Below are 15621 nucleotides of genomic sequence, written 5' to 3'. Positions count from 1 at the left end.
TGTGAGAGCATGTGTGTGAATCAGTGCATATGTATGGGTGCACGTATGTATTGTGACCTTGTTTTGATCCAAGTAGTAAGCCAAAAATTTAGTCTTGAAAGTTGTTCTAGTTAGGAGGAGAAAGTGGTGCTGGATGCAAACCTGTTTATTTACAAAGAATGGACAAAGTTCTGTTTCTCTGAACAAGGCAGGAATCAAACAGAGAGCTTCTTTGCTCATAGCTCCAAGCTCCTCTGTAGCCAGCACTAGGCCCAACAGCTTTCTCTCTCTTAACTTTTCCCAAGGGCTATGCTCCCAGTGCTTTTGTGACTGCATGTGGTGTTTCCTTGCTGCCTTTTCCTTTCCTTCCTCTGGTCTTTCTGCCTCTCTCTCACAAAGATACACACCTCTACAAAGCAACAGCCAGTGAAACCTGTCCATCCATGTGTGCCTTTGTTTTGAGTAGTAACACCCTGTGTTTTGGTTGGAGGGTCCTATTGTTTCAGCTGCCTGGGTCACTAAAATATGTATAATGGCTTCTTATAACTATCTTAAATGAAGGGTGGTGTTTCCGCTGAATAGTAACAACCAGGTTTATCCAGAGCCTGAAAACACCCCTTATCTTATCTTCACCCATCACCTTGATGGAGTCCAAAATAGTGACATCCTGAGCAACCCATCCCAGATAGAAAGAACAGTAACTATTTAACAAATTATGTATGATACAAGCTTAACTATTTATAGACTGTCATAGACTCTAGGACTAGAAGGGACCTCGAGAGGTCGAGTCCAGTCCCCTGCCCTCATGGCAGGACCAAATACTGTCTAGACCATCCCTGATAGACATTTATCTAACCTACTCTTAAATATCTCCAGAGATGGAGATTCCACAACCTCCCTAGGCAATTTATTCCAGTATTTAACCACCCTGACAGTTAGGAAGTTTTTCCTAATGTCCAACCTAAATCTCCCTTGCTGCAGTTTAAGCCCATTTCTTCTTGTTCTATCATTGGAGGCTAAGGTGAACAAGTTTTCTCTCATCCTGATGACACCCTTTTTACATAGTTACAGTGTCTTTCTGTCAGGATATTTCACGTAACCAACACAAAACAATTTTACTTCCATCCAAATCTTCTTGGAGCTTTTCTTTCCCTGCCCCATTTCCTTTCAGCCACAGCCAGGAGTTCCTTTTGAGTGGTGCAGTAATTTCACTCCGGAGAACGTAAACTTTTGCAGTAATAAGCAATCATGCTCTCAAGTCCTTTATGTTCTTGTGTCGATACTGCCCCAGATCTGTAAGCACTAGTATTTGTGTTAATATGAAAGGTCTTTTGAATCACAGGCAGTCCAAGATAGGAGTAGTCACAAGAGCCTGTTTGAACTCTGAAAATGCTCTGCAGACCACTGAAATGGTTTCCCTTTCTTTTCCAACCTATGCAGCATTTTTGCAATATTGGCAAACCCACAAATAAACCTTCTATAATAGGAGCAGAATCTGACAAAACTCTGCACATCTGTGAGTGTCTGGGAAGTTTGCCAGTTCTGCACAGCCTCAATTTTCTGTTTGTCAGTGAAAATTCCCTCCTCCCTGATTGTGTGCCCAAGAGAGATTACTTTTTTTTTGAAACAGCTCATATTTCTTTGGGTTCCATTTCAGATTGGTATCCTTCAGCTTACCGCAGACCATTTGTAGATGTATCAGTTCCTGTTCAAAAGTTTTAGCATGCACTAGGATATCATCTAGGTGTAACAGACAGGCTGAGAGAGACATGCCGTGTCACTCCCTCTCCATTAGCCTCTCAAATGTGGTTGGTGCACTGCATAAGCTGACAGCCATCCCTTTTAATTGCCACCGGCCTTGTCCTGTGGTGAAATCTGTCTTTTCCCTGTCCTTTAGATCCTCTGCCACTTGCCAATACCCACTTTTAAGATTTAGTGTGGAAAATCAGATTGAACCTGCCGCGCCACCCAGAGTATCATCTGTTCATGGTAGTTGATAAGAATCCTTTAAAGTGACTTCATTTAGTTTTCTATAGGCCACACACAATCAGGTGCTGTCATCTTTTTTCTTAATCAGCACTGTGAGTGAAACCCAAGGAATGTTAAAAGCTCAGTTATGTCTTCCACATTTCTCCCCTCTTTGTTACTGGTAGCCAGTGAGATGGCTGTTTAGCAGGTCATTTTCCCCCGTTTCAATCTTGTGCTGGATTAGTGCAGTACAGTCTGTATCTTTGTTGGATGAGGAGAAAAACTCCTGATTCCTAGCCAGAAAGTCTCTCAGACTGTTCTGCTGCTTTTCATTTAAATGTATGGCACTGCACTGGAACAAGTCTAATAGAAACTCTGGGAGCTCACTTTCCCCCCATCCCCAGTAGTTTTCTTCTATACCAGCAATTACTAGATCCACTGGTTCTTTAAGTGATGGTCCCTATGGAATACAGATTGGGACCACACATCTCAAAGAACCTCTAGTTATAGGTAAGAAACCTCTCTTCACATTTTGCCGCTGTGGTTCCCTTTATTATTATTTACTGCTTGTCAGAAACATGTAGCAGAGGAACAGACCTCCATTCCTAATTCAGCTCCACAAGAGCCTTAGCAGCTAAGATTCTCCTGAGACCCTGGGTCTCAAAACAGGTTTTAGCTACTCCCCATCTTTCTTTGCTGGAAAGCTACCACAGCATGTAACTGTTATAATGGTTTCTCCCCCTAGGGGCAGGATGACTCATTCACTGCAAACTAATTGACTACAAATCATCTGTCTCACCTGAGCCAAGTATTTAAAGGGAATTTCCACAGACTGACACTTTTCCTGGCATTTATTACACAGTTATTAGCCATAAAAAAATCCAGACTGATGATTAGCTCATCCACTATCTTGTCTATCCAGACTTTTTACTCAAATTCAAGAAGTCCAACTCTGAAACCTAATTTTCAGACAGGTGAATGTTCAACACCCCTCATCCTGCCATTTGGGACTAATGAGGCAGATCAGATTTAGATCTCCTCTTCCTAGCCGTTTTAGCATGTCTGATCTAATAACTATTATGTTTGTGCCAGTGTTGGTCACCTCAGTGCATTTGGGGCTGATCCTTGTACCCCCAGGCTTTGCCCCTCCAGCATGGTGTCTCCCCGTTTACCAAAGTGGGTGAGGAACTTTCACTAGGCATCGATGATGCTTTGTCCTGGCCCGCTTTTTTTAATAGCCAGATTTTTCACAGTGCAAACATTTAACTGAACTGCTTCCCTTAATTTTTATGTTATTGCCAATTTCTCTTGTTTTACAAAGTGAATTTATCACTTTTCCTGATCATTCCAAAACATCATGAACCAGATAAGAATCCCTTTTTCCACCATGTTTATTAGACACAGCTGTACTTGCAGGGCTCCCGGTGATCAGCTTCCATCTTCCTCACTAGGCAAGCAGTTGCTTCCTATTTTGGTGAGCTGCTGCAAGGAAAGATTCAAGTTCTGTTGTAAATTCCACAGTCTCTCGGACAATCTTTGGCCTCTTTTGACTGATCTTGATCTGCAAGTCCAAGTTCAGCTGAGCATCTGCAAATCGATCTGTTCCCAATTTATCTTGGAAGTCCTTTTCAGTATCTAGATATGCCAGGAACATGAATCTTTTCAGGACCTTTGACAATTGAGGTGTGGTATCCTCTTTCTTGCTCCAAGGCTCTTTCTCCACTAGTGAGCTTACAGTGGCACAGCTGTACCAATGCAGCTGCACTGGTATAAGATGGCTTATGTAGCCGCTCTATGTCGGAAGGAGAGAGCTCTACCATCGACATAATAAAACCACCTCAACAAGTGATGGTATCTGTGTCAGCGGGAGAAACTCTCCCACCGACATGGCACTGTGCACACTACCACTTACGCTGGCAAAACTTATGTCGCTGGGGGGTGTTTTTTTCATACCCTGGAGCAACATAAGTTTTGCTGACATAAGTGGTAATGTAGACATGAACTAACTCTTGGCTGTGCCTGGGACGCATTGCATTTAAAAAATAAGGGAATGTTTTCTTAGCATCCTCCCAATATTATCATTAATTATTAATAATAATAATAAAAAATAAGTAGCAGTCACTTACATTCATGGGGGTATTTCTTGCTGCTTTTTGCAGCACTCAGCAACTCCCAATCTTATTGTACAGAGGTGAAAAAAATAAGGGATGTCCCTTGTAATAAGGGACAGTTGGCAACCCTACTTGGACGTCTCAGAATGATGGCTGGCTTCAGTGGTGGAATTTCCATCCTTAGAGGTGTTTAAGGCCCAGCTTGACAAAGCCCTGTTTGGGATGATTTAATTGGGGGTTGGTCCTGCTTTGAGCACGGGGTTGGACTAGATGGCCTCCTGAGGTCTCTTCCAACCCTAATCTTCTATGATTCAGGCCACATATCAAGGGATTGTATCAGATCTGGACAACTCAGTTTGTTTTCTGGGTCTAAGTTCTGTAGCACTATCAGAACTGGGCCACTCAGGCTGGCTGCTAGAGCCCCTCAGCCTCCTTCCCTGTTTTTGTCCATCTCAGCCATTCGTATGATGTTGAACTGAGCCAAATAAGCCGGGCAGTAAGTTTTTCCATCAAAGATAGTGAGTGGGTATCATGGATCCACAGGTCTGGTGTTCTGAACAACTCTGGAACTGTCTCTGGTAGGAACCCTTCAGTGTGCCAGACTCCCCCACAGGGTCTCACTTTTTTACCAGGGTAAACCACTTGGCTTCACTGCCTCCTTTGACCAAATCTCAGAGCCTTCACCACCCCTGCTTTACACCGTGAGCTCCCTTCAGTGAGTCCACCTGAGCTGGACACCTCAGAGATACTTGTACACCCAAAGGGAGCAATGCACTCACACCTTCAGCATCCGCAGTGACTCTTGGCCAACGTTATTACACAGCATAGAAAGTCCTTGGTTAGCATAGAGAAAAGAAAGTTACAGCATGCTCCATTTGGGTTAGCCCAGGGCCCCATCAAGTGGTGTGTCCTCCCCTCTTGGTCCCACTCTGTCCCCCTGTGTCCAAGTTCCTGAGCCAGTCCCACCTGCCTCCTCTTCAGTCCATTGTTGGCTAAACTGGTCAAATGCGGCTGACTTCTTGCTGAGAGTGGACCATCCATGGTTGTTAGTTGGTAGGTAGCAAATATCCTGGGGGTTGGCTTTGCTGTTGTCTTCACAAACTCTCTAATGACATGGGCCTCAAACTCGAGACAGCTAGACATCAGCCACATCTGTCTGGCAGCCTGCCTGAGAGTAAAAGCCCTTTTTCACCCCTAGGTGACAATGCAGCCTACAGGGGAAACAGAGGCATGCACAGTATTCATACAAAATATTTACAGAACATTCCCATTCCATCACTGTGGGGTTTTGCAGTATTGAGCTGAGACAATCCAATCTCTTCTATATGATTCTCTGGGGGTTACAAACAAGGTAGAAAATCCTTGTAAATGTCTGGTCTTACCCAAGTCTACTGACTGGCCCAGTTCCACATCCAGCCTCTGATTTCCACTGTGGCCCATGCCCTTTTGATTTCCTTCTCAAGGTGATTTCTCAGCTCCCTAAGTCCTTGCTGCAGCTCATTCTGTTAGCAAGTTGGCTAAAGCTTCCCTGGCCTCACTTATTTAATGGAAAACTTTCTAGTCTGTGGCAGTCAAGTTGCTGGTCACCTCATTAATCCATCTGGCCATTCCAGTCTGGGAGTGTTGCAGCTGGGCTTCCCAGTCTGGCCGAGCGCTTTGTAACTGTTGCCTCAACAAAGATTTCCTGTTCGCCTACAAGTCGTCTCCCAGCCCTTTCTGGGAAACCTCCAGATGCTGCTTTAATTCTTTTTGTAATGCCTCCTGCACTTGTTTTAGATCTTGTTTTAATTCCTTTTAAAAAGTCTCCAGCACTTGTTTTAGATCTTTGTTTTAAATCCTTTTGGCCAGCTTTGAATTCTGTGAGCACCTCCATCATTTGTTCCATCTTGGTTCAAAAGAAAGACCAGCTCACAGTTTCTCTTCTTGGAAACTGGATCCTGCCCCTGATACCAGTGTTACCCCTTTTTGACCTGAGAAATTAACTAAAAATTCAGTACACACCTAGTTGTTCCAGTTAGTAGGAGGAATTGGTGGTGGAGTCAGGTATCTATGATGCAATCCTGTTTATTTTCAAGGAATGTACAAAGTCCTGTTTCTCTGAGCAAGGCAGGAATCCAGCAACAGGAGACAGTTTCTTTGCTCGCAGCTCCAATCCCCTTTCTAGCCAGCACTTGGCGCAAAAGTTCTCTGTCTTGGCTTCTTCTCAGGTCCCATTTGCAGTGCTTGCTGCCTTCTCTCCAGTCTTCTGGTTTTTCTGCCTCCACACACACACCTCCACAAAGCAACAGCCAGTGAAACCCCTCCACCCACGTGTGCTTTGCATTTGTCTTTGTTTTGGGCAGTGACTCTGCCTATGTTTGGGATAGAGACCACTCATTTCAGCTGCTTGTTCCTTAGAGTTTAAAGCCAGAAGAGACCATTAGAACAATCAGTCTGACCTCTTGATAGCTGCAGCTATTAAATTCCACTCAAATACCCCTCTGTTGAGCCAAGTGACTTCAGTTAAACCAAAGCATTTCAGTCCTCAGGATACTAATCTGTTGTGAGCCTCAGACAGAGAACAGGAGAGGCTGAGAGGACACCAATGCCTGAAGTCCCAGCAGTGGCAGGGAATTGACTAGATGAGAAGCTCAGGTGATCCCAGCAGGTGACCCATGACCCATGCTATAGAGGAGGGTGAACCCCCCCCTCCAAAGTTCTTCTTCGAGTGATTGCTCATATCCATTCCAGTTAGGTGTGTGCGCCGCGCGTGCACATTCGTCGGAAAACTTTTACCCTAGCAACTCGGTGGGCCGGCAGGTCGCCCCCTAGAGTGGCGCCATCATGGCGCTTGATATATATCCCTGCCGGCCCACCCGCTCCTCAGTTCCTTCTTACCGCCCGTGTCGGTCGTTGGAACAGTGGAGCGCGGCTTAGCTGACCTCCACTTCCCTAGCTACTCGTAGTTCTCGTATATAGTTATACAGTTATAATTCCTTTATATATATATTTGTATAGTTATACGTTTTTTCTCTGCTAACATAGTTAGATTGATAATTGTTAGCGGGGTTCAGGAAGTAGCCCCTTCCATGAACCCGGTGCCGGAGCCCATGCACGGCTCACCGGGTTTTAAAATGGGCTCGGCCTGCCAGAAGCCGATGCCGAAGGGAGATCCACACGACTCCTGTTTGAAGTGCCTCAGGGAATCACTTGACAGCTAAGTACCCCATTTGCAAGGCTTTTAAGCCGAGAACAAAAAGGAGCGGGACTTTCACTTACCCCTCCACCTTGGGCGCCGAGCGATGATCAAGTGGCTGGCAGAAGCGCCTCCTCGGCACCGGACTCCGCCGGTACTGCCAAGGCCTTTCGGCACCGGCCGTCGCCGGCACCGAAGTCGACTCGGCACCGCTCCCTTCCTCCGAGGTTGAGAGAGCCTACAATTCCTGCTGGTGCCTGACGGCTCCCCGGCACACGCCGTGGTAGAGCCCCCTGCTCCTGCTGCTTCCGTGCCACCTGCATCGCAGCCAGAGAGCTCGCCTAAGTCGGATGGCCCGGCACCGACACCTGCAGAGGCACCGATGACATCGGCACCATCGATTCCAGTCCCCCAGGGCCATTGAATCCGGTGCCTAACAGCTCCCCAGCACGCGCCGTGGTAGAGCTTACTGCTCCTGCTGCTTCCGTGCCGACTGCACCGCAGCCAGAGAGCTCGTCTAAGTCGGATCGCCCGGCACCGACACCTGCTGAGGCACCAACGACGTCGGCACCGTCGATCCCGGTCGCACAAGGGCCGTAGAATCCGGTGCCTGACGGCTCCCCGGCATGCGCCGTGGTTGAGCTACTGCTCCTGCTGCTTCCGTGCCATCGGCACCGCAGCCAGAGAGCTCGTCTAAGTCGGATCGCCTGGCACCAACACCTGCTGCGGCACCGACGACGTCGGCACCGTCGATCCCGGTCCCACAAGGGCCGTAGAATCCGGTGCCTGATGGCTCCCCGGCACGCGCCGTGGTTGAGCTTCTGCTCCTGCTGCTTCCGTGCCAACGGCACCGCAGCCAGAGAGCTCGTCTAGTCGGATCGCCTGGCACCAGCACCTGCTGCGGCACCGACGACGTCGGCACCGTCGATCCCGGTCCCACAAGGGCCGTAGAATCCGGTGCCTGACGGCTCCCCGGCACGCGCCGTGGTTGAGCTATTGCTCCTGCTGCTTCCGTGCCAACGGCACCGCAGCCAGAGAGCTCGTCTCAGTCGGATCGCCCCGCACCGACACTTGCTGCGACACCGACGACGTCGGCACCGTCGATCCCGGTCCCATAAAGGCCGTAGAATCCGGTGCCTGACGGCTCCCCGGCACGCGCCGTGGTTGAGCTACTGCTCCTGCTGCTTCCGTGCCAACGGCGCCGCAGCCAGCTCGTCTAAGTCGGATTGCCCGGCACGGACACCTCTGAGGCACCGACAACGTCGGCACCGTCGATTCCAGTCCCACAAGGGCCGTGGAATCCGGTGCCTGACGGCTCCCCGGCGCGCGCCGTGGTTGAGCTTATTGCTCCTGCTGCTTCCGTGCCGACGGCACCGCAGCCACACAGCTCATCTAACTCGGATCGCCCGGCACCGACGCCCACCGAAGCTCTGACGACCTCGGTACCGTCGATCCCGGTCCCATGAGGGCCTTCGAATCCGGTGCCTGACAGCTCCCCAGTATGCACTGTGGTTGAGCCTGCTGTTCCCTCCATGCTGGAGGCATTACCAACGGCGAGGGATCTCATTGCCATGACAGAGTCGATGCTGCCTGACCCCGGCACCGCCGGTGCGGGTGATACAGTCTCTTCATGTGACCATCCTCTGTCAGCACAGCAGAGCGGCACCGTTCATGATCACGGTCCCGCAGACACTCCAGATCCTGTCGGCACGCCCGACACCACTTGCAGTCCCGGTGCTGTTTTCCTCATCGGTACTAGTCGCACTCGCTGCACCGGTCGGTATCCCATTCGCCGACCCGCTATCGGCACCGTTCCGACTCCCGGCACAGCGACAGGTACCTTGACTCCTGTAGCCTCTCCCCGAGCCTCGAGATCTCGGTCGACCTCCAGGCACCATTCTGGTTGCGGGTCTGGATCTCGTTCCAGGTACCGGTACGCATCCCGGTGCCGGTTCCCGGTGCCGAGTTGGGCAAGGTCCGATAGAGTCAGAGACTCTGCCTGTGCCTTCTTTTAGTACCTCCATGGCCATCCGGACACGCATGCGTGTCATCCCACATGCGCAGATCTTATGCTCAGGACCACGATTCTGATATGATGGCCAGCGGGCGCCAGCCCCGAAACCGGCCAAGAGTTCGCTGCCGTCTTGGAGGACGGGGGAAAAGAAAAAGGTACCCAGAGCATCCCTCCAGGCCTCGTTCGATGCAGCAGACTCTGCAGCCAGGACTCTGGCCTTTGGTGTCGCCATGAGGTGCATCTCATGGCTCCAGGTTTTAAACCTCCGGCCAGAGCTGCAGTATGCCATTCAGGATTTACCCTTTGTGGTAAAGGCCTTTCGCGGCAAAGACAGCCCCAGGCTGCCAAGCCTAATGGACGATAGGGTCCTAATGCGCTCTCTCAGCATGCATTTGCCAGCGACCAAACGCAGGCCTTTCTGCCCCCACCCGCCATACTCTGTGCCTAGCCAGAGACAGGACTTTGGCAAACGGCGAGGCCAAGGCGGTCGCAGACGAACCTTCCAAGGTGCGCCTGAGGGCGGTGTACCAGTCACAGACCGGGATCCCAATCCCGCTTTCTCCTGGCGTGGCCCTAGTTAATTTCAGATCGCTAGATCCTGCGCACGGTGGAGCATAGATACCACCTCTAATTTATTCCAGCCCTGTCCCCGTTCAGGGACCCCTCTCACGAGCAATTCCTCGTACAAGAGGTGCAGACGCCGATGGACGAAAGGGGCAAGGGGTTTTACTCCCGTTATGCCCTAGTTCCCCACTCGAACGCAGGTCTCAGACCTTCCTAGTCCTGCATGGACTCAACCGGTTTAGGATAAGGTTGAAGTTCTGCACGGTATCCCTGGGAACCATTATTCCATCCTTGCCTCCTGGGGGCTACTATGCCGCCCTGGATATGAAGGACGCGTACTTTCGCTACGCCATCTTCCCTCCGCACAGGAGATACCTCCGCGTTCTAGCTGACTGTCAGTACTTCTGGTTTACGGCCATAGTCGCCGCCTACCTTCGCTGATGTCGGATATGCGTTTTTCCGTATCTGGACGATTCGCTTATCCGAGGAGACTCTGAGACACAAACCACTCAGCGCGTGGGCATCGTCACGGTCTTATTCACAGGTCGAGGCCTGATGATTACTATAGAGCAATCCACTCTGGTTCCCACGCAGAGGTTGGACTTCCTAGGAGCTATCTTGGTCTCCTACCTAGCCGGAGCCTGCTTATCACAACTGCGGTTTTAGGCGATGGCAACAATCATCTGAGGTCTGCAGGCTTTCCCAACGACCTCGGCTCGTACTTGTCTCAGTCTCCTGGGTCCATGGTTGCCCGCAAGTTGGTAACCAAACATGCCAAGCTCCGCCTCCGTCCTTTCCAAGTCCGACTCACCTCGGCGTACCACCCGGACAGGGAGCCAATGGTCATGGTAGTCACCGTTCCCTCGAGCACCTTAGGCTCCCTAGAGTGGTGGCTAACTCCCTCCCTGGTGTGGGCAGGGAGGCGGTTTCCTCCGCCCCAGCCCTCACTGCCCCTGACGACGGACGCATCATCTCTCTGCTCAAGTGCTCACGGTCACCTCCGAGCTTAAGGCCTTTGGTCTTCTCGGGAGCTGGCATTCCACATCAATGCCCCAAAAATGAGAGTAGTCCGCCTGGCGTACCAGGGGTTCCAGCGGCAGCTGCGAGGCCGTTGTATCTCGGTGTTTACAGCCAACACAGCGGCCATGTGCTTCATAAGTATCCAGGGAGGGACATGGTCCTCCCCCCCTTTTTTGTCAGGAGGCCATCCATTTCCGGGACTTTTGCATGGCCTACTCGATGGAGCTGGTGACGTCCTTTCTCCCAGGCGTTCGGAACGTCTTGGCGCTTGGACTCAGCAGGTCTTTCCTGTCTTACGAGTGATCACTCTGCCCCATGTGAGGCGTTCTGCTGTCCAGAAGCGGAGATGTTTCCTCACATAGACCTGTTCGCTCACCGAGAGAGCAGAAAATGCCAGATGTTCTGCTCCTTCCAAGGTCTCTCCTCAGGATCGGTCTTGGGCGCATTCCTGATGCCGTGGAAAGGCCAACTCCATTATGCCTTCCCACTGTTCCCACTGGTTCATTAGGTCCTGCTCAAACTCCGCAGGGGCAGAGCGCGCATCATCATGATCACTCCAGAGTGGTCCAGGCAGCACTGATATACCACGTTGCTCGGCCTGTCAATAACAGACCCAATTACCCTGCCACCCCACCCAGACCTCATCACTCAGGGCAACGACAGGCTTCGTCACTCGGACCTGCAGCCTCTTCGCCTCACGGTGTGGCCGCTGCGTAACTGAGCCGGGGTGACAGGAAGCCTTCCACCTGGTCAACGTACCGGGCCAGGTGGAAGCGTTTCTTCTACAGCTGCAATACGCTCGATCTTGCTCCTGCTGAGGTCTCGACCCCCTCTATTTGGCCTACCTCTGGCCTTCAGCGGCAGGTCCTGGCGGTATCATCGCTGAGGATACACTCAGCAACCATCTCTACCTTCCAGCCAGGCTAAGGTGGACGTTCCGTGTTCTCATGCTCTATGGGTTCGAGATCCCTCAAGGGCTTGGAGAGCTTGCACCCTCGGGTGCGCCGCCAGCCCCAACCTGGGACCTCAACCTAGTTTTAATCAGACTTATGTCTCCCCCAGTCGAGCCGTTCACGACTGGCCCTCTGATATACCCGTCTTGGACGACAAACTTTCCTCGTAGCTGTTACATCGGCCAGACGGGTCTCCGAGCTCAGAGCTCTTACGAGGGTTCCGCCGTACACTAGGTTTCACAAAGACAAGGTGCAGTTATGACCGCACCCGGCTTTCCTCCCTAAGGTGGTTTCGGCCTTTCATGTTACCCACAGCTCAACGCAATGGGCACAACCATTGCACTCCTTGGACATCTGTGGAGTGCTCGCATTTATATTGCGCTGCCAGAACCATTTCGTAAGGTGCCCCAGCTCTGTCACGGTAGCGGGCCAAAGGGAGGGCTTGCTTGTTTTCCTCTCAGAGGATCACATCTCGGGTGATGGCAGACTTCCGAACTTGTTATGATTTGGCTCATATTTTCCCCAAGCCACATCATCGTGCAGTTTACCAGGGCTCAGGCTTCATCTGCCGCCTTGCTGGCTCGTGTTCCTACCCACGAGATCTGTCGCGCAGCTCCATTGGTCCTCGGTCCATACCTTTGCTTCGCAGTATGCCCTGGTTCAACAGTCAGGAGATGCTGTAGCCTCTGGCTCAGCAGTTTTCATTCTGCCACATTTCACTCCGACCCCACCGCCTACATAAGGCTTGGGATTCACCTAACTGGAATGGATATGAGCAATCACTCGAAGAAGAAAAGACGGTTACTTACCTTTGTAACTGTTGTTCTTCGAGATGTGTTGCTCATATCCATTCCACACCCGCCCTCCTTCCCCACTGTCGGAGTAGCCGGCAAGAAGGAACTGAGGAGCGGGTGGGCCGGCAGGGATATATATCAAGCGCCATGATGGCGCCACTCTAGGGGGCGACCTGCCGGCCCACCGAGTTGCTAGGGTAAAAGTTTTCCGACGAATGTGCACGCGCGGCGCACACACCTAACTGGAATGGATATGAGCAACACATCTCGAAGAACAACAGTTACAAAGGTAAGTAACCGTCTTTTCCTGCATATCTGACCTCGGGGAAATTCCTTTCTAACCCCACATATGGTGATCAGTTAGTCTCTGAGCATGTCAGCAAGACCCACCAGCCAGGCAACTAAAACAGAGGATTATCTGCACCACCTGATAGCATTGGCTCTCCCTAGGCGACTGTCTCCACCTCTGGCTGATGCTTCAGAGAAAGGTGAAAAAAAGCCACACATTACAAGATGTCAGGGGGAAAAAAAAACTTTCTTGACCCTTTCAGGCAGCCAGCTGAAGCGAGATTAGGTGCTAGTCATTCTCATGGTACATACATAATATACATAATCCCTAATGCCTGCTGCCATAAAGGAGTTTAATGGCTTCTTACAACTACCTTAAATGAAGGGCAGCAACTACACCCAACCCAGAACAACAAGGTTTAACCTGACTCCTGTTAGTATTGTGTGCATGTGTGTGGGGATCTCTCTGTGCGCACCACCTTCCCCTCCCACCGGGCCTTGCTGGTGTGGTGCCTGCTGCCCATGCAGCCCAGTAATGGCCTGTGGTGCCCGGCTCCCCACCACAGGCTCCATCTCAGTGAATAGCCGCAGCATACCATTCCTGGCCAGTGGGGAGAGTGAGATCCTGGACCTGGACAGTGAGATGTACCTGGGGGGCCTTCCTGAGAATCGGCTGGACTTGATCCTACCCCCTGAGGTGTGGACTGCCTTCCTCAACTATGGCTATGTCGGCTGCGTGCGGGATCTCTTCATCGACGGCAAGAGCCGGGACGTGCGGCGCCTGGCCGAGGTGCAAAGCGTGCCCGGCGTCTCCAGCTTCTGCTCCCGGGAGACCCTCAAGCAGTGCAGCAGTGCACCCTGCCGCAATGGGGGGGTCTGCCGTGAGGGCTGGAACCGCTTCGTCTGTGACTGCCTTGGCACTGGCTACCTGGGCAGAGTATGCGAGAGAGGTGAGGGGGTCATGGGGGCACTGGGTACCTGGGCATGGTGTGGGAGAGGTGAGGGGGCTATGGGGGGTACCAGGTACCTGGCCAGGGTGTGGGAATGGTGAGGAGGCTATGGGGGCACTGGGTACCTGGCCAGGTCATGGGAATGATGAGGAGGCTATGGTAGCACTGAGTACCAGGGCAGGATATGGGAGAGGTTAGAGGTGCATGGGTGGCACTGGGTACCTGGCCAGGGTGTGGGAATGGTGAGGAGGCTATGGGGGCACTGGGTACCTGGCCAGGTCATGGGAATGATGAGGAGGCTATGGTAGCACTGAGTACCAGGGCAGGATATGGGAGAGGTTAGAGGTGCATGGGTGGCACTGGGTACCTGGCCAGGGTGTGGGAATGGTGAGGAGGCTATGGGGGCACTGGGTACCTGGCCAGGTCATGGGAATGATGAGGAGGCTATGGTAGCACTGAGTACCAGGGCAGGATATGGGAGAGGTTAGAGGTGCATGGGTGGCACTGGGTACCTGGCCAGGGTGTGGGAATGGTGAGGAGGCTATGGGGGCATAGGGTACCTGGGCAGGGTGTGGGAATGGTGAGGAGTCTATGGTAGCACTGGGTACCAGGGCAGGATGTGGGAGAGGTTAGAGGAGCATGGGGGGCACTGGGTACCTGGCCAGGACGTGGGAATGGTGAGGAGGCTGTGGGGGCATTGGGTACCAGGGCAGGGAGTGAGAGAGGTTAGAGGGGCATGGGGGGCACTAGGTACCAGGACAGGGAGTGGGAGAGGTTAGAGGGGCAAGGGGGGCACTGGGTACCAGGACAGGGAATGGGAGAGGTTAGAGGGTATAGGGGGCACTGGGTACCAGGACAGGGAGTGGGAGAGGTTAGAGGGGCATGGGGGGCACTGGGTACCAGGACAGGGAGTAGGAGAGGTTAGAGGGGCAAGGGGGGCACTGGGTACCAGGACAGGGAGTGGGAGAGGTTAGAGGGTATAGGGGGCACTGGGTACCAGGACAGGGAGTGGGAGAGGTTAGAGGGGCATGGGGGGCACTGGGTACCAGGGCAGGGAGTGGGAGAGGTTAGAGGAGCATGGGGGGCACTGGGTACCAGGACAGGGTGTGGGAAAGGTTAGAGGAGCATGGGGGGCACTGGGTACCAGGACAGGGAGTGGGAGAGGTTAGAGGGGCATGGGGGGCACTGGGTACCAGGGCAGGGAGTGGGAGAGGTTAGAGGGTATGGGGGGCACTGGGTACCTGGTCAGGGTATGGGAGAGGTGAGGGGGCATGGAAGTGGTGAGGAAGGAATGCAGGAGGCTATCCGCCCCAACTGCAGGTGGGATTTCTGTGTTAGGGTCAGTCATGGGAAACATGGTGCCACTGGGTGCCTCTTAGTGAGACAGATGGGCCCTGGCATCAGGACAGAATTGGTGAAACGCTGATTCCTCAGCTCACTGGCAGCTCTGAAAAATCAGGGAAAGAAGTGAGTTTGGATCGAAGGGAATTGGAACTTTCCTGGAATTTTCAGCCAATCTAAAAGTCAACAATAAGTCTGTCTGGGGTGAATGCAATGGGCTGTTTAGGGACATCTTTAAAGGGCTGGACTCCTAGAACGGCTGAAGGAGGAGTGTAGGGGGTGCCTCCCTTATAACTTTTAGCCCCGTGGTCAGCACATTCACCTGGGATGCAGTCCCTGTACCAATGAATGCACAATTTATACAAAGTGGCACAGGTCCAACAGGCCAGATGGGGAGAGACCCACCCCAGAATAGCCTGTAGCTAGGTATTGGGGCACTCACCTGGAGTGGGAAGACCTGCAGT

At 52.1% G+C, this 15621-nt stretch overlaps 1 protein-coding gene across 23 annotated transcripts in view; it reads left to right on the top strand.

Annotated features, from left to right (window-relative positions):
* NRXN2 (neurexin 2) overlaps positions 1 to 15621 on the top strand; it is a 340672-nt gene that overhangs the window by 152770 nt on the left and 172281 nt on the right. For all 23 annotated transcript variants that reach the window (XM_050958842.1, XM_050958853.1, XM_050958848.1 and 20 more), the window contains one exon: positions 13433 to 13816. In XM_050958842.1, coding sequence (XP_050814799.1) covers positions 13433 to 13816 — 384 coding nt within the window. The remainder of the gene's footprint in view (positions 1 to 13432; positions 13817 to 15621) is intronic.

The sequence above is a fragment of the Gopherus flavomarginatus genome, chromosome 6 (assembly GCF_025201925.1).
Source record: "Gopherus flavomarginatus isolate rGopFla2 chromosome 6, rGopFla2.mat.asm, whole genome shotgun sequence".
Taxonomy (NCBI): Eukaryota; Metazoa; Chordata; order Testudines; family Testudinidae; genus Gopherus; species Gopherus flavomarginatus.
This window is presented reverse-complemented; position numbering and strand designations above follow the sequence as displayed.